General features: G+C 41.7%; 1 protein-coding gene across 2 annotated transcripts in view; it reads left to right on the forward strand.

Annotated features, from left to right (window-relative positions):
- The window catches only part of HIPK2 (homeodomain interacting protein kinase 2), a 206,435-nt gene extending 181,159 nt beyond the window's left edge, over window positions 1-25,276 (forward strand). For both annotated transcript variants that reach the window (XM_090043257.1, XM_090043258.1), the window contains exons 13-15: window positions 10,530-10,777; window positions 11,790-11,950; window positions 13,802-25,276. In XM_090043257.1, the coding sequence (XP_089899383.1) occupies window positions 10,530-10,777; window positions 11,790-11,950; window positions 13,802-14,269 (877 nt within the window). In that variant the 3' untranslated portion in view covers window positions 14,270-25,276. The remainder of the gene's footprint in view (window positions 1-10,529; window positions 10,778-11,789; window positions 11,951-13,801) is intronic.
- The last annotated feature ends 36 nt before the right edge of the window (window positions 25,277-25,312 follow it).

Consider the following 25,312-nt stretch of genomic DNA (forward strand, 5'->3'; position numbering starts at 1 on the left):
TATTTTGAGAGAGGATTTGAAAAAAGTCAGAGTGGAAACTAGTTGCTTTAGGAAAAGAACTGCCATTGTGGGTATTATGAACAACGATATAAAAACAGGAATGGATCATATTTTGTGGATAAAGAGAAGGGGAAGATGAAGATTCTGATTTTTTATGATATGGAGGACAGTGGGATTCTCAAGAGTGGCGAATAGCTACGGAGAAAAGGTGCACCAAATTGTCTTCTGGTTTGCATGACATGGGAGTATGGTGGTGATGTGTCAGGGAGGTAAAAGAGAGAGAAGATGGGGAAGAAGAGGTCAGAGAAGGTGAGGCAAAGGTTGAACACTCAATATAGAAGTGGTAGCCAAAGTCAGCGTGTATGAAGTTAAAATAGAAGTGAAAATAGGCAAAGTAACCTTGAGAGGCATTAGCAGAGCTGCTGGAGGTGGAGCTTCTGACAAGGAGAATGGAAAAGGGGGACATGGGCCAGCGTCACAGGAAAAAAGGAAGGAGCAAGTCTTGCATGAGGAAGTTCCCACCAGTGAATGCATTTGTGAGAAGAAAGTCAACTTACTTAGGGCCTTTTGGAATGGCCAGATCTAAGCCAGATATTCAGCTGGTATAAAACAGTGTGTGTAGCTTTCCACATTGTCCAGTTTACCTGTAGCATGTTGTCTGAATTTTGCTAACAACTTTTCCCTTAGAAAGAGTAGACTGCAAGTTCAAGATACGCTTTAGCGGGGGACAGTGGCCAAATATACAGGACTGTGAATGAGTCTAAAATTAAATTGTATTAATTCAAAATTGGGCAGATCATTTATTTGCCTCATTTTTAAGTGTGCACATGTTAGCCTGGTGTGTGGTAAAGTGCACTGTTGGCGAGAAGATGACCAATGGATTAACCTGACAAATGTTATGGACAGTGTCATATTATATATTTTAGTCAAATGTTAGATATAATATGACCTGGCAATTCATTAGATGAGTAATAACTGAGGACCTTTAAAGTCAACAGGATCTTCTGGGATAAAACCTTAAATTGGATTCATGATTGTCCTTCATTCCACAGAAAAAGAAAGTTTTGTCTGGTTTTCTTTTAAAGAGAAGTTGCAGTTGCCCATGGCTGTACAAAGAGATGAATCTTTAGGGGATGGAAATGTTATGTCCAAGTTTTGAAAGATTGGTAATATTGGCATGAGCAAAAGTTTTGCCTCTACATATTTTGGATTTAATTGTCATTTACACTAGTGACTAGTGTTGAGTGTTCTTGCAGAGTAAAGAAGCATTAACATGGCATCTTACTCCTACATAATGCACTTTTACAGTGCCAGAGCATTACAAAGTGGCTTTCTAGTAAAGTAGAATCATGCCCTTTATTAGTAAATGAGAAAGCAGAAGCATGCTCTGTGATATGGGAAGAATTTCTCTCTTATCTAATGGAAAACATGTATGTGAAAGGTTGATGAGATTGGCAGGCTGTGGCACTGACACTGCAGGACTTTGGTCTACAGTTGCTTGTGTGTATTTTTACATTGTTGCTGTGAGTAGCTTTGTAACCCTTCAGAAATGAACAGACCTTTAAAACTATTGTTAATCCTCACAGTCACATTCCCAGAAGCAGCAGGACTCTGCAAAGCTTCCATGCAAAGTCCTATGGCTCTTTGGAACTGTTTTGTTTTTTTTAAAAGAGAGCCACCTACTGGTGTTTGATGTTAACAGCCTTCCCAGAAATCCCCTGAGATAGCCCAAAGAGTAAGTACTGTACCATGCCATGACTTGTGAACTGGCCAGAACATTTCAGTGACATGTCTTTCCAGGTTATAACCAACACTTTTTGGTGGGAAATATTTGCTTTTGACTTAATTTCCCACTCTCTCTCTATATATATAATATATAAAGTTCAAAACTGGTTTACTTTGATATTTTTTACATAAACCCATCTCGTTTCCCTGTTTGCAGTGGCTTTTCATTTCAACATGTATTCTAATTATATGAAAATACATTTAAAGTTTATCAAAATATATTGATATTGTGATTAACTTCCACAATTTCCCCCCTCCCTTTTGGAGATTTTGATTTTGTCCCATACTGGGACAGGAACATTTTTTGAAATCTTCAGAAATGTTCATGGGAGGGAGATCTCTTTTCCAACTAGATCTGTTCACCGCCAAGAGATGTCTAAGAAGGCATTCCTTATCCTTACAAAAAAACCATCTTTGAGTTCAACTGCTTTAGGCCAGGAAGCTGCTTCTGGAGAAAGGAAGTTTCTATTTTAAAATATTCCAGTACCATGACAGTTAGGGGTCAGACAGATGGACAGACTCAGAGGCAGGGAGCAAAATAGCCACCAGGTATATAACCCCTCTGCACCTTTTGACATTGTGCACTTTTCTATGTATAAATCCTCACTTGGTTACATATTTCTGAAGATTACGGGAGGGGAAAAAAAGAAACAACAACTTAAATATAGAACAGAGGCACAAATGCTTCTTGGGATGAATAAATTATGGATATACGCGAGTGAGAGAATGTGTGTGTTCATGAGTGAATGACACACAGGCCTGGGCCAGCAGTAATAGCAGCAGGAGGTATAATTTCACATGCTGCCAACTCTAGCGTAGCAGAGCATGGCAGGAAGAAGTGATTGAAAGGAGGGCAGGGAGGAGATGCCCTTTGTGACTTTATAGTTAAAAAACAAAACAAAACCCAGGAAAAAAACCTCCCAAACCTCATAACAATGTTCTAAAACCAAAACATGGTAATGCCTTTGCTTAGACAGGACTATTTAAAAGAGAATCAGAGCAGAGGTCATACCCCTCCACCTCCAAAAGAAGGATGCAATCGTTTTTCTTCCCTGTTTTCTTCTATATCTGGCCTCAAAGATCTACCCTCACAGTCTACATTCCCCAATCTTGAGTTGCTATATGGTAGCCACTGTCTTTTTAAGAGAGACAAGCTTACTGTAAATGTTCCATAGACATATAGGGCCAGATCCTACTCCACCTATTAGGAACCTCAGGGTAATCCCATTCCACCATAGTTCCTGGAAAAAAGTTCTCATGCCTGCTTTTGCAATGGGCCATCATCTTAGCCCTAAGACTAAATCACAAAATGCAGCAAGCAGGAAGAGACTGCATACACCTTTTGTATTAGCTGATTTCAGGGATTCAAGCAGGGATCTCACTTAGGTACCTAATAAGTGATTAGAAATTGGCCCAGTCACTGGCAGTCTTCACCAGCAGGTAATTCACTTGTTGATTAAAAAGAGTAACAGCTATCAAATATCGATCTGTTCTATCATGTGCCTGTATTGTAAGATACAGAACTGAACACGAGCAAGTTTAACTTGTTATTCACATTCACTTGGTACAGAGCTTGGGCCAGTCTCTTGTTCTGTTGTATTGCAAAGGTTTCCTTAATTTTAAGAGCACACCTGCATTTGGCTCTTATACAGGGGATTTTGGCAGTGGCATAAGAAGCAGAGTTGGTGCCCAGACCAAGGCCTGTGGAAGAGGTGGGGGAGGGAGAACACAAGGTTTCAAGAACAGGGATGAGGGAGATGGGAAATGGTTCTGAGAGCTGCTTGGGGGAAAGAGCACATGGGTTCCAAGAGCAGGGGGGACAGGGTGGGCGCATGGATCCAAGAGTGGGGAAGGACACTGGTCCAAGGTTGGTGGGGGTGACTGAAGGGGTGCGCAATTGCAAGAACAGAGGTGGGGGAGGCAGCAGTCTTACCCATGCTGGGAGCTCCTAAACAGTCCCCAACTGAGCTGCTGCCACCGCCACCCCATATTCTGCCTGCCCCAGAGGTTTCTCTAAAACAGCAGCAGCAGCCAGGGGCTCCTTTGGAGTTCCCTGTATGGATATTGTGGGGGTATGAAGTGGGCCCTATTGATTCGGATTTGGATTCGACCCAAATCAGGGACAATGATTCGAGTCATTGATTCGGATCACTGTCCCTGATTTGATTTGGCTGAATCTAAAGCTGAAGATTTGATTAGCACTTCAGACATGGACACAGCTTTAAAAGTTTTTTCTTCATACTTTGAGGTAGCAGCATGGCTCGTGAATGCGGTGATGTTGGGATGCAAGAAGCATCCCACAGGAGTGCGGGATGGTCCTCCGTGTGCTCGGTGGTGAAACCGGAAGTGGACCGGCAGTTCTTCCGGTCCACTTCTGGGTCTGCTGGGGAACATGCTGGGGGAACATGCCCCCTTGTGCCTCTTTGGCTCAGCAGTCAGCTGCAGGAGAACCTTGGGTGCTCCTCCTCCCCCCCGCCGGCCGACCCAGGAGGCACCAATTGCCAAGCCGGGGGAGTGCAGGGGCTCCCCAGCAGACCCGGAAGTGAACTGGAAGTGCTTCTGGGTCTGCTGCTGAGCATGCTGGGGAGCCCCCCGTGCTCCTGTGTGACTCTTCATTCACCCCAGTACCACCGTAGAAAAAACATTTAAAGCTGCATCTATGTCTGAATCACCAAAGCTTTCTGAATCGATTTGGAGGGTTCCGATTTGATTCGGAGAGTTTAAAGGGTCCTCTGATTCAGCTTGGATTTGGAGACTTGGCCACTGAATCGGGCCGAATCTCCGCTGAATTGAATCAGGGACCAAAGCTTCGCACAGCCCTGATGGATATGCTGCTGGGGCATGGACTCCATGGGGTTGGGGGGCTATTTTAGCACCCCTTCTAACTTGGCACCTGGAGCAGGTACCTCTCTCACCTGCCCTAGTTACGCAGCTATATTTTGGGTGACATAAATTTGGTATAGCTAAGCATCTAGCCAATTATGTGTGTGTATGTGCAGGCACTTGCAATGCAGGGTGTTCAGATGCTTCCATGTGGACCCTGTTGTTTCACATTATGTACATGCATGTAAGAAGAAACACTCCAGATCCCAACATCTTACAAGCTGATTTATATAGGCATATATACTGTGGATTAAATTTTGGCCCTGGTGAAGTCCATGACAAAACACCCTTGGTATTTCACCTTTGGTATTTAATATGTGATGCTGGTATTGATGTTGTTGTACACACATTGACTAGCCACAAGCATCTGATAACAGAGATAGAATTCCTGCTTTTCAGTTCCAAAAACACCTTCCACAGGCAGCCAGTGCTTGAGATAACAGAGACAGCCAGTAGCACTCTCAACAGGCCCCAAGTAACAAGACCATTACAATCCACTAAACCTGTCAACATACCTGACTATGCAGGAGAGGGACTGTGTTGCTTCAATATGCAGCCCACTATATTTTATATAAAGTCCAAGTCCTGTCTTTAGCCAGTAAATAAAAAACAAACAAAAAACCAACTGTAATGTCCTCCAAGTAGTCTTTAATGCATATTTCTTGTTATCACAAACATCAACTGTATGTTTCCACTGGATCCACAAAGACATTTTGCGACTAGACTAGCAGGGTATAGCCAGACCCTTATAGTGGGAGCTGTAACAAGCTCATATACATGATGCATCCACCTCATATTGATGCATACTGACTAGTGAGTTACATTTGCATTCTGTTAGATTCTTATGGGACTTGACATGCTTCATTAGAGAGAGAAGGTCCTGCTCATGAAAAGCTGTCACTCCTAAAGCCTTAGGCCCTGATTGTCAGCTGGTAGGAATTGGCCTCTGTGAAGTGCTCTCGGTTCACACAAGCTGCTGTTCCTGCCCTTAGTATTTGGTCTGTTTCATTGCTTTTTTAACACATAACCCAACATCCTTCTGCCTGAACCTCATCTCTGATTTGCATTTCTGACCTTCCTGCTTTATGCCTTTTCCCTGTGCACCATGAGGCTTCCTCCTTCTCTTCCTAATCAGTGTTTAAAGCCTACAAGCTTTAAACACTGATTTAAGCATTTTTATCACCTCTTGGAAAATAGACCTAATTCTTCCTCTCAGCTGCACACAGGTAGTTCTGATGAACATCGCTGGGAGTTGTCCGTGCCCCCTTCCTTCCAGGGCAGCAGCCCTCTTACCATGTATAGATGAAATAGGATTTAGTCCAATGTCTATAATGATCTGTAATTAATAAAGAATAGTGTGGCATACCTGGGGAAAGGTGTACTAGCTACAGCAATAGAGACCAAAGGTTAAAAATCCTGCTTGACATGTTTCTTTTTTAGTGTGTGAGGACAGATTAACCCTCTCTTGTGACACTTGATGGGCTTGTCTGTTTAATATAGGCATGGGAGCATGAGCTGCCCATGCTGGTAACACAGGTCTGTTCTCAAGGCTGCCATATAAATGGGCTATCATGACTGCAGCAAGGACAGTGGCCTCTGGGGCAGGTAGCTGCTGCACTGGTTGCTGGTAAGCAGGGCATTCAGCAGTCCTTGCTAAACCTCATAAAGGTACTTGCATTTTAGTCTTATTGTAAGGCAGGCTGGGGATTGAATGCCTAAATTCTCTCTCCAAGGGAAGCAAGAATAAGAACAGCCGCTGGCTATCTGGAAAACATTGAGAAGGAAGCATCCCAGTGTGACCTTGCATTTAGGGTTGGATTTTCAAAAGCCCTTAGTTCAGCAAAAGGCCTAACTTTAAGCCTGCAAGTCAGCTGATTTTTTCCAATATGAGTTGGGCCCCTAGCTCTCTCAGACGCTTTTGAAAATCTTACCCTTAATCTCTTAGATAGGTCTGAGCATAACAAGGTATTTAAGCAGGTTCCTAGTTTTGAGCTTGTGAGCTGTCCTCTCTGACTTCTCTAATGTTCTCAAATGTTGGCAGTAGTTATTACCTTTCACAGAAAGAAATGAAGTTGATTTCAGCAAGACCACTTGTGTGTTTAAAGGTTGGCAGCTGGTTGATTTGAGATACTTAGGCTCTGATCCTGCAAATATTTGCATGGATAGTGAAGTGTGCTACTGAGAATGGGCCAGTTCATCTCAGCAGAACTATGCATAGTCATAAGGTTAAGCACTTGCATAAATGCAAGCAGACTAGTTTTTTGCACACTCAGTCCCATTTCTAAACCAAGGATAATAATGCTCCTGACCTCCATTTCTCCTTTTCAGCACAGTTCATTCATTTCAACTCTGGTTATTTGATTTTCTTCTTTTGACCACATTGCAAGCCTTTCTCATGCCTCACATGATAGGAGAGGCTGAAGGAGCTAGGCATATTCAGCTTGCAAAATGTTTCAGAGGGGACATGATAGCAGTCTTCAAATACTTGAAGGGCTGTCATGAAGAAGAGGGAAAGTACTTTTTCTGTCTTGCTGCAGAGAGGAGGACATAGACCAATGGCTCTAAGTTGCAGCAAAGTAAGTTGAGATCGGATATCTGGAAAAATTTCTTCACTTTTAGAATAGTGACACAGTGGGATAGACTGCCAAGGGAAGCTGTGGACTTTCCATCACTGGAGGTATTCAAGACGAGGTTAGACAGCCACTGGTTGGGGACGATCTAGCCATAGCTACGCCTATGTTCTACTGTGGGTATTTCCCAGACTTCTGAGCTTTTCTGGTTGTCCCTGCTGCTCCCATCTTTCTGCTAGATGTGTTAGGATGTTTTTAAGTCTTCTTCAGAGGCATTAAGTCTTGGCTACAGCCAAGGCTGGGGACTGGGGTGTCCCAATGCTCTTTCTGGGACCAAAGACAGAGGTTCCTGGCTAGAGGGTCTTGCCGCTGTGCTCAGGATCAAACCGAACACCATAATTGGGGTCAGGAAATACAGATTGGTGTGGATTGGTCAGATTGGTGTGGATTGGGGGGGCTTTTGTTTGCCTTCCTCTTTCACAGGGGATGGGACAAGATCTACCTGGGATCTCTTGAGCATATGTTGATAACATTTCATAGAAGCAGGACATTGTCTACTGTGGTGGTTCCCCTGCTTTACCTATAGCAGGTTAGTGTGTTAAGTCTATGTTGTGACAAGGCTAATGTAGAGTTAACCTTATTTAGAGTTTAGCTTATGGATTGTATAGGATCGTTTGGATAGGGATGCTCCTGCCTCAGGCAGGAGGTAAAAGTAGATAACCTCTAGAGGTCCCTTCCAGCCTTACTTCTCTATGATAATGCAGTCTGTCACCTCATGGTAGAAAACTTTAATTCCCTGCTAAACCTTACCAGCTGGTTCTGCCCTACCAGCTTTCTGTAGCAAAGGACCATCATTTAACATGATCTTGATTATATGTAATAGTTAGTGCATACTGGCTGCAACCCCATTGTGCTGGCAACTTACCAGAGGATTTCTCCCTTGAAGATCTCCAAAAATGGTGTAAAATATGAATATTTTAAAATAATAAAGTATCCTGAATTACTAGCCTGGAACTGAGGCCATCACAGGGGCAAATATTTCTATCTCAGTTACAGTGTGTGTGTGTGGGGGGGGGCTAAATAAAAAACAGCCAATGCCTTATCTGTTGTGAAAACTCCATTGAGTGACTTTAATTTTCATTGTAAATACTAACCACAGTCATCATTAGAAAATGTGTGTCTCTTCTTTATAGCAATGGGTGAAGTTGTGAAGGACAGACATTTCAGATTCTCATAAATGTGGAATTAAAGCATTGCTTTTAGGGAGATGGGAGATTGATGAAATATTACTAATTTTTATCAGCCCAATATACTTTTTGCAGTACCCTGTCAACACTGCTACATCTCCCTTCAGATATGTTAGTTGTCCTTCTTGCACATACCATTATTTTCTTTATTTAAAATGCAGTTCTCTTGATGGAACAGGGAATGCATCTGGTAAATATAAGAGTCTACTACTTTAAGCCTCTAGTTGCATAATAAAACTGTTACTTGAGGTAATATTGTATCTAGTTCTCAGCACTTTTTTCTGACTCCCTGTGTGACCTGTTAATCTTCCTGAAGCTAACGTTTCTAGTTGCATAATAGGGTAGCTATTTCTTTGCCCCCTTTATGTGCTTCAGGACAGGAACAGCATCTCACTATGTGTTTTGTACCTGAAACAGTGGGACCCTGATCTTGGTTGGAGCATCTGACTGCGTCTGAGATTAATAGTCTCACAGAAATCTGTGTGGCTATCTGAGCATGTAAAATTACTCACCTGAGAGAGGCTTATGGCAATTTGGATTTTAATGCAGCATTAGTGGACTCCCTAGTTAAAAATAATAATAATAATTTAGTTTTTCAGACAAAAGAAGCAGGAAGAAACTTGGGGGATTGCCACTCAGGACAATAACTAGAAAGGCTTTTGACTGGGATGAATTTGGTGAACTCCATAGCACTACTGAAGTGATATAGTTCACTTCTTTGTGCACTGTAAAAGAATATCCTGGAGTGCAAGCTGATATAGGTCTCTGCAGGTTTTGCCTACATTAGTTTGAATGCTTAGCAGTGCCATGACTCAAGGACAACATGCTCTATCCATAGCTGAGGCCTGAATATCTGGATTCTCTCTTGTGTAGGGAGAAGAAATTGAACTGGGCCTCAATGGAAAAGGGAATAATAGAAGAAATAAAGAGTGTGCTCGAGAAGTTAAGAGATGTGCTCCTTTTTCTGTGTGCTGTTTTTGTTCCTGTTGGGGCTGTTTCCACCATTGAGTCTAATTACTTAGCTTTTTATGCGCTATCCATTTCTTTTCATCATTTTAAAAACTTCAGTTGCTATAACAACATAATGCAATCAGTGAAACATAGCAGCTATTTTCTGTAGTTAAGGTCTGTGCGCTGTCAAGGATGTGAGCCATTTAAGCAAATCTTCCCCTTCTCCTCACCCCCTCCCTTTCCTTCTCTCTCACTCTCTTTTTTTCTAAACAAGCTCATAATGGGAAGGATAAACCATCAGGAATAATTAGACACAATAGTGGAGTGAATCCCAATAGCACTAGTGCAGACTAGCCTAATGAACTTCTAGCAATAATCCTGGAAGTGTTGATGTTCCTTTTTAATCACTTCTTTGATGTCATAGATAGATTAGCTACAGCAGGACCTCAATAATTTGCACTAATGTCAGGAGACCTGTTGCGAATTAATGAGAAAAAGAATAAAACCCAAGGATTCATCATGGCAAAATATACTTTGTTCATTTTTGTCAATTGTCTTTTATTTCAAACATTAATGAATAGATACACTCCCTACTATATTAGTTAGTATAATGCAGTCTGTTTGGTAAATTAATGGAAGTTTAATCCTGTGAAACTTCATAACATCTATTATTAAAGCTTTGCGGAAAAACTGGAAAAGACGTCCACAGTTTTGTGTGGGTAATGAGACATGCAACTTTATAGTGGAGCTGCTATAAGCTAAGCTTATATAGTGCACACATTAAAATAGCCTGAAAATAAACCTAGCAACCTGAGAGCTATTCCAAGCTGTGCAAATATCAGATCCATTCTCAGTGTTTTACTCCTTGCTGTGATAGGCCTCGACTTGACTTCAGTGGGAGTTTGCCTGACTAGCAAAAAGTGAACTTAAGAACCCATATGGCCTATATAATGGCAAAGCACTTAGCTGTGTGCTTTATGCTATGGATGTGCCCCACTGCGCGAGGATCAGAGTGAAGATGGGATTAAGGGATGGTTATCAAGGTGTTTCTTATCCATTCATTTTCTTTTCTTTGTTGCATTTGTTTCTCCAGCACACTCTCCAAGCAAAGAAAAAATGTCATCAGCTGTGTCACCGTGCACGATTCCCCCTACTCCGATTCCTCCAGCAACAACAGCCCCTATGCAGTGCAGCAGCGCGGGGGACAGAATAATGGGAACACTTATGACACAAAAGGGGTTCCAGAAACCCATTGCAGCGGGAACCCACGAACTATAATCGTGCCACCACTGAAAACCCAGGCCAGTGAGGTGCTGGTAGAGTGTGATAGCCTGGCACCAGGTAAACTGCACTTCTTGCCCCAGAGAAATAAGAAGAAATAAACTATAATTTTTGAAGAATCTCATGGTTCAGATTTTTTGTTTTTTGTCTTTTTTTTTTAAAGAATTCTGTGCTCCTTCCTTTCTCCCACTTCCCACAATTTGTCCTTGGGGGGCATATTGCATTGCTGACGGGATGTACAGAGAGAGGGGCTTGAATATGGTTGGGAGTCGCAGGGTTAAATTGTGTTCTCAGTCACATTAGTAGTGATGTAGGAATAGTATGTAACCCCTAGTGCAAACCTTGAAGGTGAGCCTCACATCAATGTCAGTCATTCTTGATCTACCCTTCAGTGTTAAATATGTTTGTTTTCAAATGGTTGGATCCATGGAATTGTTTTCCATCTACACTTGCTAATGTGTCCAGGAAGAATAATTCCTCAGACCCCTCTGGACTGGGCATGTCTGACTGCTTAACTACATTCAGCTACTCCACTGTTCTGGATAACCCAAAAAGTTGAAAAGGGGACTCTTTGGTGGGCCTTGCCTGGGATGCTGGGCTGTAAGCTGTGTGAGGATCCACGTATTTCAGACGTTGCTTGTGTAGGACAGGCATCAAGACTCAGCGTGTTGGGCATCTCCTTGTTTTCCCTCTTCCTGCCTATTCAGAGTGAGACAGACCAGGCAATGTGTTTTCCTTGCTCTCTGCCCCAAATCACTGTCATTTCCTGTCCTCCTTAGCCTCCTTCAGTTCCCTCAGCAGATCAGTCCCTGGCATCTCCACAGGGTTTTACACACTCTCTTCCAGACCCAATTTGGGATTCACATGCAGAGTTTGTGTTGTGACCTCTGGGGCAACAGGCATGTTTATGAGCTCTCAGAGGGCACTGTTGTTCAACCCTTTCTTGTAAGCAGGAGACAGTGTGGTGATTCTCCTTCCAAAAGTCACCTAGAGGAGACTCGATGAGAGAAGGGTTGGGTAGAAAATATAAAATATGATTTAAGCTACAAATATGTTTCCTTTCCTGGCACAGTCACCACCAGTCACCACTCATCATCCTACAAGTCCAAGTCCTCCAGCACCGTGACCTCCACAAGTGGTCACTCTTCAGGGAGCTCATCTGGAGCTGTTGCATACAGGCAGCAGCGACCAGGAGCACATTTCCAGCAGCAACAGCCTCTTAATCTAAGCCAGGTAAGTAAACCGGGAAGGAGGCAGAATGTAAGCCCCTGAATCACTGTAGCAGTCTGTCACTTTCTACTAAAGAGCCACGGAGGGTGGTGGATGAACCTGCTACAGACTGATGAAGACAGCCTCATCGTTTAGTCCTGGCAGTAGAAACTCTCAGTTTTAGAACCACAGGTCCCGAAGTCCAGTCCTACTGCTTACCAGCCACGTGGCAGCACTGCATTGTACACACAATGTTTTTCAAACGTGAGATGGCTTACCCTTGTTAGAGAAATGGTTAACATAGAAAAGCGTGTTGGTGCCCTGAATATAAGGGGATGGGATGTGGGGCTGGATTCATGTCAAGTATAGGTTCTTGAAATATGAGGCAGCCTTTCAAGTGATAATTGATGGGAAGAGATGGCAAGACTCTAGGTTTGAGTGAGGGAAAGATTTCCCGTTAGAGGTGGCAAACTGCTGAAGACTTAGCGCATGCGTGCATACAGGACGAGGTGGTAACTCATAGATTTCCAATGCAGTTGGTACTGATTCCTGATCTATTTAAAGATGGCTTTTAATAGGAGCCAAGATTTAGATGTACTCTGATGGATGAATGTCATGCAAGGGTTAAGATGGTTCTCAATCTGTTAGCAGCGCACCAAGGGTGCTTCCCAGGAGCCTCAGGGAAGAATCTCTTTTGTGTTCACTGTACCTGAAACCTGTCTCTTCTTTACAGTGAGATAATTGCACTAGGGAAATAACAGCAAAATTTCCAAGATTTGAGGAGTGGAAACTCACAGTGAGAGTTTTTGGCTTTTGTACAGAGCAGAATAAAAGAAGAGCTGGTGAAAAATGGTGAAAAGTGTCTGGCAAGAACTTCTTCCCTCCCCCCACTCCTCCCAGAATTCAATTGAGTGTTTGAAAAAATTCAACTAGCGTTAAATAAAATTAAGCTAATGTGGTAGGAGGTGGAGATGATGGCATTGTGCTTCCAAAAGTCAGAGTATAGTGTGACTTGCAGTATTTTGAACAGAAAGATTACTGAAGAGGATAAAAGAGAACTGACAAATAGAAGTAAATAATAAAGTACAGCATGCGTGATGCTTGTCTTCCAATTCTTGTTTCATGAGCTCCTTAATGGTTCCTTAATATTTTACCTGGATGCATAGTAATTGTAAATGACTGAGATAAATCACTCAATGCAAGCCTTCAGTGGAAGGGCCCAGCTGAGAAAATCCATAGTGTGTGTAAAGAATGCATCTTGTCCTCTGTGAAAAATAGAAGCAGCCTGTCCTCAAGAAGTTAGAGGTGATAATGGGAGGATACCAAAAGGAGAAAGTTTTGAGGATCTTGTAGGACAGGGGCATTGCTAAGATGACTCTTAAAATGTGATCTTGCTAATCAAGGAGTAGCAAAACCAAAACTTCTAAAAAAGAAATAACATTGCCTCTGCCTGATTACAGGATTCCTGTTTCCAGGGCTGTTAGGTCAGGATCTTTCTTCAGCATTAAGTGGACTGTCAAGTTTTAAAAAGACCCATGCTGTCTGAGCTAACCCATCTTCCTGAAATACAGGGATCCAATAATGGGTCGTTATGTTAGCTGACCCTATTGGTAAGAGAGAGAACTGTGCAAGAAGGTACGACACCAGGTACTGTGAATCATTCAAATGTGCACACGGAAAATAAGGTGCGAGTGGGTTTTGAAGGGACCTTATGCAGCCCTGTGGCCTCCAAGGGAAGTTTATTTCGAGACTGAGACTTTGAGGAGGATTGGTTCTGGAAGGGACATTCAGTTACCCACAGTGGTCAAATAAATAAATAAAATAAAACAAGCTGTTGTCTTGTAACTGTCTTTTATTGTTATTCTTTTTGTCCAGGCCCAGCAGCACATCACAACAGATCGCACAGGGAGTCACCGACGACAGCAAGCCTACATCACTCCAACAATAGCTCAGGCCCCGTACTCCTTCCCACACAATAGTCCCAGCCACGGTACAGTCCACCCCCACCTGGCCGCGGCCGCAGCTGCTCATCTACCTACCCAACCCCACCTCTACACGTACACTGCCCCCGCTGCACTTGGGTCTACAGGCACCGTCGCCCACCTGGTGGCGTCCCAAGGGTCTGCTCGTCATGCTGTGCAACACACCACCTACCCAGCCAGTATAGTCCACCAGGTTCCAGTCAGCATGGGCCCTCGAGTTCTACCATCACCCACCATCCACCCGAGTCAGTACCAGGCTCAGTTTGCCCATCAGACCTATATCAGTGCTTCTCCAGCCTCCACAGTCTACACTGGATACCCGCTGAGCCCCACTAAGGTCAACCAGTACCCTTACATCTAAACACTGGAATAAGAGAGAGACACACCCAGAAAGAGGGAGTGAGGTGGCTGCTTTTATATTGAAGAACATGACAAACAAACAATGCAATGAGAGGCTCCTGTGAAACTTGAACGAAGGAGTCTTTAAGGAAGAAATGAGAGAGGCAAGAAGGAGAAAACCAATTCTACACTTTTATTTAAAAAAAAAGAAAAAGGAAAAAAAGAACTGAAAAAAAAAAACAAAAATAAAAAACACAAAAAAACCATTCTGCACCAAACTAGAGAGAGGGGGAAGCAGAAGGATCCCAAAGCTGGGTCCTGTGCTTTGGAGAACTTCACCAATAGACTTTTAAAGATTATTTTCATCTGATAGTGAGCTACATTTAATAATTTGTTGTCCAGAACGCCTAAAACAAAATCCACTAGGTTTTTAATTCAATAAATATATGGATTAGGGATTTATCCAGAATTTTGAAGGGTTTATGGCCCATCTTTGCACTGTTCTCCATAACCCTAATGGTGTGTGAGGTGTTTTCTGCAGAGAAGATAGAGGGAGGAGTGGGTCGGAGTGGCGGGGGGAGGAAGGGACCATTCCATCACTAGAAACTTCGGCCCAGCACTGATATGCTTAAAACACACCCACGCAAAAAGGAATGACTATGTGACATTTGTCAAGATCAGAAGCAATGGGGCTATTTTCCCCTTTCTCTGAGCACCCTGGATAAATCCCTGAGAAATGTTATTCCTAAAAATTGTCTTTAATAATGTATGTCAGATTTCAGTTTCTTGATTTTATTTGGAAAATTTATTGTTAATCCCTAGCCATTTTAATGTAGGAGTAGAAGTTTTAGCTGGCCCCCTATCCCCCGGTAGAATGTAGCACTATACAGTACATACACCCTTTTTACTATTTTGTGTTGAACTTCAATGATACCAATAGACTATTCCTCAATGTGATTGCACAAAAAAGTGATATAACATAGGCATGTAACAAATGTGATTGTCCAGGTATGTATGTGTGTGTGTGTGTGTGTGCGCGCGCGCAGATGCTGCCTTCTCTCTGTGGTGTGTTCCTCAGCACAGCCATTACAACTGTCACAGTCTTAGTTTTACACCATTCCCTTGTAGTGCCTTACCGAACTACAGATGCGGTTTAAGGGTTTACTTCCACTGGTACTCCTAGAAACTGACTGAGGCTAGTCGGAATTTAATCTCAGCTCTTCTTCTTTTGTTGTTGTTATTGTTGCTGATCATCTAGTTATTTTTCCCCCTATGCTGTCAATCTTAGATCATTTGCTAATGTGAAGGTATTGGGGAAGTTCATGGGAGTTGGAAGGGCATATGCATAAATGTCTGTTTAGCATAGTATGGGCTAAAAGTGACCCTGTTGGTCATGAAATCCAGTACAACTTCCTAAAGGGTGAAAGATTTCTTCTGTGGGTTGTTTTTCTTTTTTTTGTTTTGTTTTAGTTTCTTGTTCAAATAACAAACTTCTCCATGTGAAACCTAATTCTCATTCTGCTGTTTGCTAACATTTGTGTCAGAGTAGAAGGCCAGATTCCTCCAGTCATTGCTGTGGAATATCAAGCACATTAAATAGTTTGTTTGGAGTGGGAACAAAGATTTAGCCCATTCAATGGGGGAATACTGGTCCCTTAAAGAATTGTTTCACTAGATCTCCACAGATGGCAGGGAAAAAAAGGGAGCAAGAGCGTGAGATAGAGATTCAATTCAGTCTAGAGCGTCAGACTCAGGTTTGCTGAGTGCAGAGAGTACTTTGAGACATCAGGGCCCTACCCAATGTAATGTAGTTCTGACTGTATTCATTTCCCCTCTTACTCAGCCAACTTGTAAAAACAAGTTCCTGTAGTGGTAGAATGCCTTTTCCACTTGGTAAATTAATTCTTACACTGGGTCCTCCGCTCCAAAGGAACTCTAAACAGTCTTGTTTTCAGATAGGTTTCCAAAGAGAGACTTTCTTACAATTGAGTGAGTTGGGGGCAAATCTCACTGATAAAAATGGATTTGCCATTGCATCAGTACTTATAAGTGTTTCTAGAATACCCACATCTGCTTGTGGGCTTGTTGGGAAGGAGAGAAGAGACCAAGAAAAGAGAGTTTGGTGGCATACTTCCATTAAAGTTCTTAAGTCTACCTGGCTACTCGGTGCCACAGCTCTCCCTGTAACTACAGCAAGGCATGTTTACATTTTTTTTTAATACGCTGGACAATGGCAGGTTGATTTGGAGAGAGAGAGAGAGAATGATTCCCTTGGGTGGAGTTTAGAATAAGGCCTCTCAAGAGGAAAAATTTCAAAAAAAACAAGCAGAGCTGTACTATCTTGTCATGAGCACTTGCCCCCCCTGGAAGGAATCTCACTATGCATAGATGGTTGGATAAAACTATCTTCTTTTGGCAAGCCAGTTACTAACCTTTGTGTTTGCCATTTCAAATTCGTGCGCTATCCTTGCAAAGTTTGATTTTTCCCTTCTCTTCCTCATTCCCACAAAGTACATAAAGGATCTGATCTCTGAGCAGTCCATGCACCTTATGCCTTGCCATTAGAAAGACAACACTTTCCATTTATTTAAACCAGGAAATGAATTCCCCATTCTCTCTGTAAGTTTCCGTTGCATTCCTCTCCTGTCTCATCAGTTCAGGAATGAAAGCTTCATGCTGCTTGTCATTAAAAGGAATAATATTGTTATTTTATTGTATATTGTTATGATTATTATTATTTTAATATTATTATATTTTACTCTGGGTTTTAATTGCACACGCATTCCTGCATCTTTGTGTTATTTTTTTCTCTTAGTATTGTTGTTGTTGTTAATTGTATTGTGAATTGTTTCTCTCCATCAGTGGCATCAGAAACTTTGCTGTGTCTGTGAGAAATGTAGGAAGAGAGGGAAACGCACATGGTCTGAAAAGGTAAATTGTGCCGATAGCATAGATGGAGAGCCAGGGCACACTGGCTGTGCCCTTGAGGGGGATGGCACATTATACCCCAGAGCATGTTTGCATTTCAGCACAGTTCCAGAAACCCTCACTTAGAGGCAGAAGTGAGACAGCAACTCAAAGTCATTTTCCAGCAGGAAGATTGGACTGAAGGAAGACCAAGGCTGTGGGGCCATAAGGTCTGGCTCACCATCATCTTACAGCAGCTAATGTTGATGGGACACTTAAATCAGACCAAGACTCCATACACCCCAGTCATGCACTAGCCATGACCCAGTTAGCCTTTTAATTAATCTAAGCCCAGGCTAAATGTTAAGGCTCAGTTTCCCAGAGGGGATAGCATAGGGGTAGCTTTTCATGGGGTATCCTGTCTGCCTACAAAACTCTAAATAGAACCCCAAAGGAGGAACCAGTGTGCCTCCCAGTCTAGTCACTGGATAAATGACACTGAGAGACCCTGAAGGTGTTAAGTAGCTAAAAATCCAGCAGCAGAAATAAAATGGTCCTGGCCTTGCTCTACCATTGCTGATGATTCAAACCATGTCCATATAGCCAGCATACTTGGCTCATGGCTTTCTTCCTCCTCCATATAGCTGGTCTTTTTTCTTTTAATTATCACCTAAGGAGCTTTAATAAGCTTTTTTTCCCCTGTTGTATGGGATTCAGATATTTAAGCTTTCCATTACATCTCCCACCCTTACTAGAATGGTGTCATAGAGACTGCGCCCTGATTCAGGACAGGTTTATGTTCCTTTGAAGTCACTGGGACTTCAGCAGTTACTTAATCAGGTCTTTTTGTGCTCTGCCAAATCAAGGCAGAGTTAAATGCTTACGGATCAATGCTTAGATTCTTTGCTGAATGAGGTCTGACAGAGCAGGGATGGGAGGAAAAGTTGGCTTCCCTCTCTCTCTGAGGCATGTGGGATTTTATTTTTTGTGTTTTTGCAGTGCATGCTCTTTCACAACAGCATACATTTGATTTCTCTGGGAACGGGGTGACCATGGTAGGATGGCACCCTTCTGTGGTGGGAAAGGATACATTGCAAGGTGGAAGGGGCAGTGGTTTATCCTGCTCATGCTAGGATTGTAATCTTCAAGCTGTATCTGTGGAGGAGGCTGGATTAGATGGCCCTTAGATCCATTCCTATGATTCTAGCTACAGACCTGATCCCAGCACAGTATTGAGTAGGGGTGGAGGTCGCAATAATAGTGAATGATGTCCACAGTCCGAATTGTATTTAGGTTGCAATGCTAAATGAGGATGATGGGTCAGTAGGTTGGAGCAAACAATGCCTCTGCTCCTACTCCCCTTTGAAAATATGGTTTGGTAAATAGTAATACTGCTAGTCAAACAAGCAGACTAAGATTAGAAAGGAACTAAGTGCTTAGCATTCTGTTGGTCCTGCATAAATAAAAATAGCTGAATTATTTAGCTTGCATAGACCTTTGGAGTTGAAAACAGGATTGATGTGTTTTGGAATGAGCTTTGGGTTCTTTGTGTGCATAAAGCAAACTGCTTGGCAACCTGAGGGAGGAGGTGAATGGTTTAGTACTGGAAGTGTTTAGTGGTGGTTCATGGTTGGCTCAGTTTAGAAGTGACCCCTTTCCCCATCGCATTGTCTTGGTGTACAGACATTGCCTCTTACTAGAGCTGGACATTCAAGCTGCTGAAACTGGAATGTAGAAAGAGGTGGAGACACTAGTTAACTTGAACAGAAAGAGAAAACAATGGAAAAGCTGGAACTTTTTTCACTGAAGACTGGTCAACTCCAGCTGTTTTGAGAAAACAGCTGCAATTGCAGCTCACTCATTAGAATTGCATATGCTTACACTGTGGCTGAATTTGACTTTCTGGGTAGGTTTTACTCTTTCTCTCTCTCTAGTAGTTCTTTCATGAAGCATTCAAGCAAAGGGATGATTCTGTCTCTGATATTTTTCTTCTTTATAATCTCAAGGAACTATCCCTCAGAATTTGGCTTGAAAGAAATTCCATTACTAAACTTGAAGGGAAAGTAAAACCCTCTTTTTTTCCTTTGACCAAAGAAACTTAAAAAATAGAGAGACACCCTCCCCCCCCAACATTACAGATACAGAATTACGTCACATGTCATGACTGTCAGGCAATAACAACATCCCAGGGAATTCCACATTTCTTTCCACCTTTCATTCTCTCTTCCTAGTTACTGCCACTTTTACACTTTGATTAGCTAGCTTGTTGAGTGGAGAAATTAATTCACACTAAATATTGCTGCTATCCCAAACTTTAGGGGACACCAAAAACTATTCTTCTATTCTAAACTACTGCTATTCATACTAATTAAAGTGTATCCTGTCAGTGGCAGCAGTGCAGCATCTAAATTGTGAGGTGCAGAGTGGGAGTAAGTTTCTGTGTGCTCCTTGTGCTTCTGTAGCATTTAACTCCCCTGAGTTTTTGTTCTCTTATGGATCAGACTCAAGACAGTGGTTCATCTCCTGCAGCAGTGAAGCCTCTGCAAGGTTGGCCAAAAGCAATGGAATTGTTTATAGTTTGTGAAAGACTTGTGTGCATGTTACTGTGGTTTGACAGTCAGCCCAATAAAGGAATCATCTGTGCTGCCTACAGCCAAATTCTCAATACCTGTGTGCAAGGTCTGAGTAATTTTTCTTGTTCAGGTGATTCCCGACAGGCATCAGGGGAAATAATCCGCTCCTTCCATGCAGAAGTATTTGTGCCCTCCTCCAGCTGGGCAGTACGTTACAGTGTGCAGGTTGGGTCTAGGTCTCCCAAGTTCTCTCTGTGGCCTGCCTCTGTGCATTAAATTGCTTCTCTGCATTTAAGACCTCTTTACTTGGGACAGGACTGTGCCCATGTATCTTTAGTCTCTGAGTCCTTACGCTAGCATGTTCTCTTTGAAGTCAACAGGACTTTTGCCTAGGTATAGACCAAGTCAGGAACGCAGGGCTGGGACCTAAAGTATCAGTCACATTGAGCAATTTACACTTCAGAATTTTAAAGCAATGGTCAGAAAGATTGTGGTAACAGTACTGAAAGTACGGGTGTTTTGGCACCTTGCTAGAGCAACTTTTTAGAGAGGCATTCCCTAGGCTATCCCACGTTCTAAGTACATGGTACATCAGCCCTGAGGGCTGGAAGGACAGCCCTACAATATATATCACTGTGTTCCTCCACCATCCAGAGAACAGAGCAAAGCCCAGTGTAGAAGGAGCTTAATTGAAGAAAACAGGGTTAGAGCTCATATAAATAAGCTAACCAAGGACTTAAGCCTGCTGATACTTCTGCTCATGAATAGCTTTACTCCCGGTGAGTTCAATGGAATCCCCCAGGTGTACAAATTTCATAGATTCATCGAAGTAGGATCGGAAGGGACCCAAGTAGATCAAGTCCAACCCCCTGACCTGGGCAGGAGAGAAAACGGGGCTCAAATGACCCCAGCCAGGTAGACATCTAGCCTCCTCTTAAAGACCCCCAAGGTAGGAGCCAGCACCACTTCCTTTGGAAGTTGGTTCCAGATCCTAGCCACACTGATTATGAAATAGTGTCTTCTAATGTCCAGCCTGAACAACTAATGTCTCAGGCAACTTCTGGCCATTATTCCTTGTTAGTCTGGGAGGTGCACGGGTGAACTGGGTCTCTCCCGTTCCCCGCTGGTCCCCCCGGTAAGTTCGTAGACAGCCACCAAGTGCTCTCTCAGCCTTCTTTTGTGAAGGCTGAACAGGTTCAGGTCCTGTAGCCTCTCTTTTAGGGTCTGGCACACAAATTTGCTTAGGTGCGTGAAGAATTGAGCCCTAGAAGGCACAGTCTCCTCTGCAAAGGTATAGTCCTTTCAGTGGAAAAGGAAACACACAGGTTAAGAGTGAAATTTGAATGGGGAATTAATCTGACCTTCCAGGAATCTCATGAGGCATATGATGAGGCTTTGCTTTCTGCATCTGTAGAATAAGATTGAAAATAACTTTCTCCTGTACGGGTTAGCTTTGTCCTTCCAGTTTTAGCAGTGCTGCTATAACAGACTATTCATGTGTGTTTGAAGATAAAAGTTTTTGTTTTAAATCTTTTGCTTATCATAGTTAATCTAAGAAAGGCAATACTAAAGGTATATTTTTTTCCAAAAATGATATTTTTTACTGCACTGATAAATATTGTGACATCTCTGATCTTAATTCTTTAGCTGTGAGGGGAAGTATGTGCAGATTCACTCAAACCTTGTAAATACTTGTGTGTGGGTCTGACAGCCAGGGACTTTTTTTTCTTGCTTAAAAGTTTCCTTGTTGAGACAGATAGCAATGGAGCAACAACGCTGAGAGCAAAGGGAAAGCTCATCCCATTTCTAGAACGTAGCCAAGGAGTTTCTGAAGTGCTGGCACAGAGTTGATGACAATGCAGGTGTATGTTGATTTTTTTTTTCCAGCAAATTGATTGGAAGGGAGTAAGGAAGTTAAAGAAAAAACTTTGGTCTGGAATTCTGATCAGAAATGTTATTCATCTGTTATATGGCACCTCTTAGTTTTTTTTGTTTACTTGTTTGTTTGTATTTCTATATCAAATGGTTCTAGGTTTGTTTGTCTGTGTTCTAGGTTACTCTATGTGTGTTCTAGGCCTGTCTATGTTCTAGAGCTCATTGACTCCATTGGAAGCAAACCCACCTGATCAGAATTCTGGATTCTGTTTGGTGTTCAAGTTATCCTGGAATTATGGTGGAATACCTTCGGTTTTTTTAAAGAAGGATTTAGATACACTTATATTACACAAACTGTGACCTAATGGCAATAATTACCTCAAATGTGGGCATTCATCCTGGTTTTAGCCTTTTTTGAAAACATGTAGCCAGCTTGAACTTGTGATTCAAAGACTATAAACTCTGTATGGGCGGAATAATGATAAATGCCCACCCTGGTCATTGTTGCTTGAGTGAAGTCTGAAGACAGTGATTCTGTTAAAAAAAAAAATTAAACCAAGGAATAGATTACTCTTTTATGTATTTTAATCAATTGTGATGTTAAAATGCACATGTAAGTATATATGTTTATAGCTACTGTAAAATGCTCTGGCCTTCTAGAAGTTATTTAAAGAGTCACATTTTAAACTAATATGAACTGAATAATAGACTATGGCTACTTAAACAATTTTCTGGCTACATTTTATAGTTATTACAGTGTTTTATAGTTTACATTTAAACTGGTACTTTTTAAGGGAATTTTGTTTGTAAATGACACCTTCAAAACTCAATACAGCTGCCTCTTTTTAATTTTGCCCTTTTAAGAGAAGAAAAGTACAAGTGTGTCTTTAATATGTATATTCTGTTTTGAGATATAACATAGTATTGGAAAGTCAGTACTGCTCAAAGAATCAAGCTTATTCCAAAATATGTTTAAGAAACCACTCCACATGTTTTGAAGATTTAGCAAATATAGTCCAACAGATAAGCTATTCATTTTTTTGATAGCATGTTTTATAGAAACTCCTCGTGTTAAAACAGGGAGTGCTGTACTTCTAAATTAACTATTCTATGAAGGACCTTAAACTGGATGAAGATACCTGTATAATGAGAATGAAGGATATACAAAGGAAGGGATGTGTTGTATTGTTGATAATGTATTCACTAGACTATTGATTCCTGAGTTAGTGAAAGCCTGTTTTGTTTTGATATTTTGTGACAGCCACTCAGAGGCAACGCTGTAATTTGGCTTTCATTCCATTCATCAGCAAGTGATGCTGGCCACCCTAGGAACATATTGAACCAGTGAACTAAATATAGAATACACTGACCATCTCTTTCTAACCTTATTGACCAATGGCAGCGTCTATTGGTGCTGTTTCCTTGTTTTGGGTTGCATTTTGCATTTTGATGCAACCCTTTTTTCAGTCTCACTTAGCCATGAGTACCTGTCTAGTTCGGTTCTTGCTTTCTTTCAGTTGGGTACCCAGTGAACAGGGTGTATATGTCTGCTGGGCAATGTGGTACTTTTAGCTAATAAAAGTACAGGAACTGATATTTTAAAATATTTGTATCTGAAGAGCTGAGCTTCTGTTGTGGAACTCTGGAAAGCTCTGCATTTTTCAGTGATGCCTGACACTGCTACATTTGGTGATCTTGGCAACTGATTGAGTTGCTGGTAAACAGCAATGATGTGTTATGTTCCAGTATCTGAATTAAAATCAATGGCACAGCTCCTCATTGACTTCAGTGATTGATTTCTAGCTCCTCCATTAACTCCATTCAAAGCCATTGTTCCCATACTGTAACTCCTGCTACCAAAGTGATAGCTTATCACATGATTGCTGTTTTGCCATCATCCAAGCTCAATGCAGCCCTTAGGCTAACTGGAAAATGTTTGGCCCCTCTTAGCACACAGTTGCACAATCAACAAACACTAACATTTTGTCACCCTCAGCAACTGCCTATTCTGCTTTTTGTGATAGGAATCAGCCCTGGAAATAGGCTCACTCAGTTGAAGGAGCTACTGAGTTTTTGGAATAATTTGGTTTGGAACTTGTGAAGCAAGAAGGGGTTTCTAAAACTGGCAATGCACATCCCTTAGAATCTGAATGGTTACATATAGCACCTCTGTCCTCAGAAAGAAAATACAATCTGCTACAATGCTTCCACATTAGGTGGTTACATACAACACTTCTGTCTTCTTTGCTTTTCCCCGTATTTGTTTTTTTTGGTTTTTTGTTTTGTATTCTTCTTGAAAGGATACTTCCAAGGATATTCCAGGGCACAACCACTTCAGGTGTAAAAAGTATCTCCTCATCCCATGCGTTTCACCAACAAAGTAAACAAGGCATTTTGGGTACCAGATTTTACTTGGGCAGGATCAGAATGTAGCCCGTATATTGTATACCAAACCAAAATTGTGAAAGGAGAGGAAGTGTCATTAATAGCTTTATTAAAAGGAGAGAGAAAGAGAGAGAGAGAGAGAGAAAGAGAGAGAGAGAGAAAGAGGAAGAGAATGAAAGAGGGGCATCTTGGAAGTCGAAGAATCTAGAGTTAGGGTAGTTAAATCAATGGGTGAAACATTTTTCTGAACAGCAAGACCCTTTTGCATACTAAAAGGAGGGAATCGGAGGGAATGTTTCATACCTTTTGACTGCCCACAACCCTAGTGTACTCTGGATGGAAAGTGGAAGTTAACATACACTGCGCCAAAATTGTGAAGGGGAAGGTGCGGGGAGAGGGGAAGCTGTGAAATACTATCACAAATGAAAGGGAAAAGATGCCCTGGGCCCCCTGCCCCAACCCTCTGTCCTTAGATGGTTCTTTCTCTAGAGCGTCATCTCAGCCCAGTAACCCCTTGAAAGCCCTGATTCTTTGTGTTCCTTCACTGTACGGTTTCTGTAATGAGTGTTAATCCATGTTAATCTTTGTGAAAATTATTGTGTGCAACAGTATTTTCTTGTGTAATGCTTCTTTCCTATGTGAATTGTCCCTCTTTTTTTCCCCTTTCTGTTTCTTTTTCTATGCTTTCTTTCTATTTTCTTTCTTTTTTTCTTTTGGTAAATATGTCCGTCTTTTTTTTTTTTTAAAGGAAAAAAAAACCTGATGTGTTGTAGACCTATATGTAACCTATTCCTTAGTCTCATATTATAGGTATGTTATAAGAATGGATATTTTACTTGGCTTTAGAATGTTTTACAAGAAATCTAATTCTTAACCAATCAAGTTCTTGCTACTAAAAGAAAATGCTTGTGTTTTTCATCATGACGTTGTGTGCTTCTAATTAATAATCATTTTCGTTGTAGAAAAATGGAGTGAATTTATATTAGTCTTGGAAACTAATAATAGCATTGTAAATTTATGAGATGATTTTAACAGAAAATACATTATAGAAGAATATAGTTATTTTAATTGTAATATTACTAACTGTAGGGTGAGAAAGGAGGTCCCGTTGTGGTGAACTATGTTATAGCTTGTTATTCACGGTTTCTTTTTGATCATTTTTTCGGTCTCTGAGGTGAAACGAGTTATTAATCAAAATTTGTAAACTCACATATGCATATTGTATATGTGTAGAAATGTAATCACACTTTGTCTTGGAATTACATTAAACTGTTTTAAGTCACTGCAAAGTCTTGTGCGTCTTGTCTGTCTTCTCACCAACTAAG

This window comes from Crocodylus siamensis, chromosome 4, assembly GCF_052110815.1.
Source record: "Crocodylus siamensis isolate JL-2025a chromosome 4, ASM5211081v1, whole genome shotgun sequence".
NCBI classification, from domain to species: domain Eukaryota; kingdom Metazoa; phylum Chordata; order Crocodylia; family Crocodylidae; genus Crocodylus; species Crocodylus siamensis.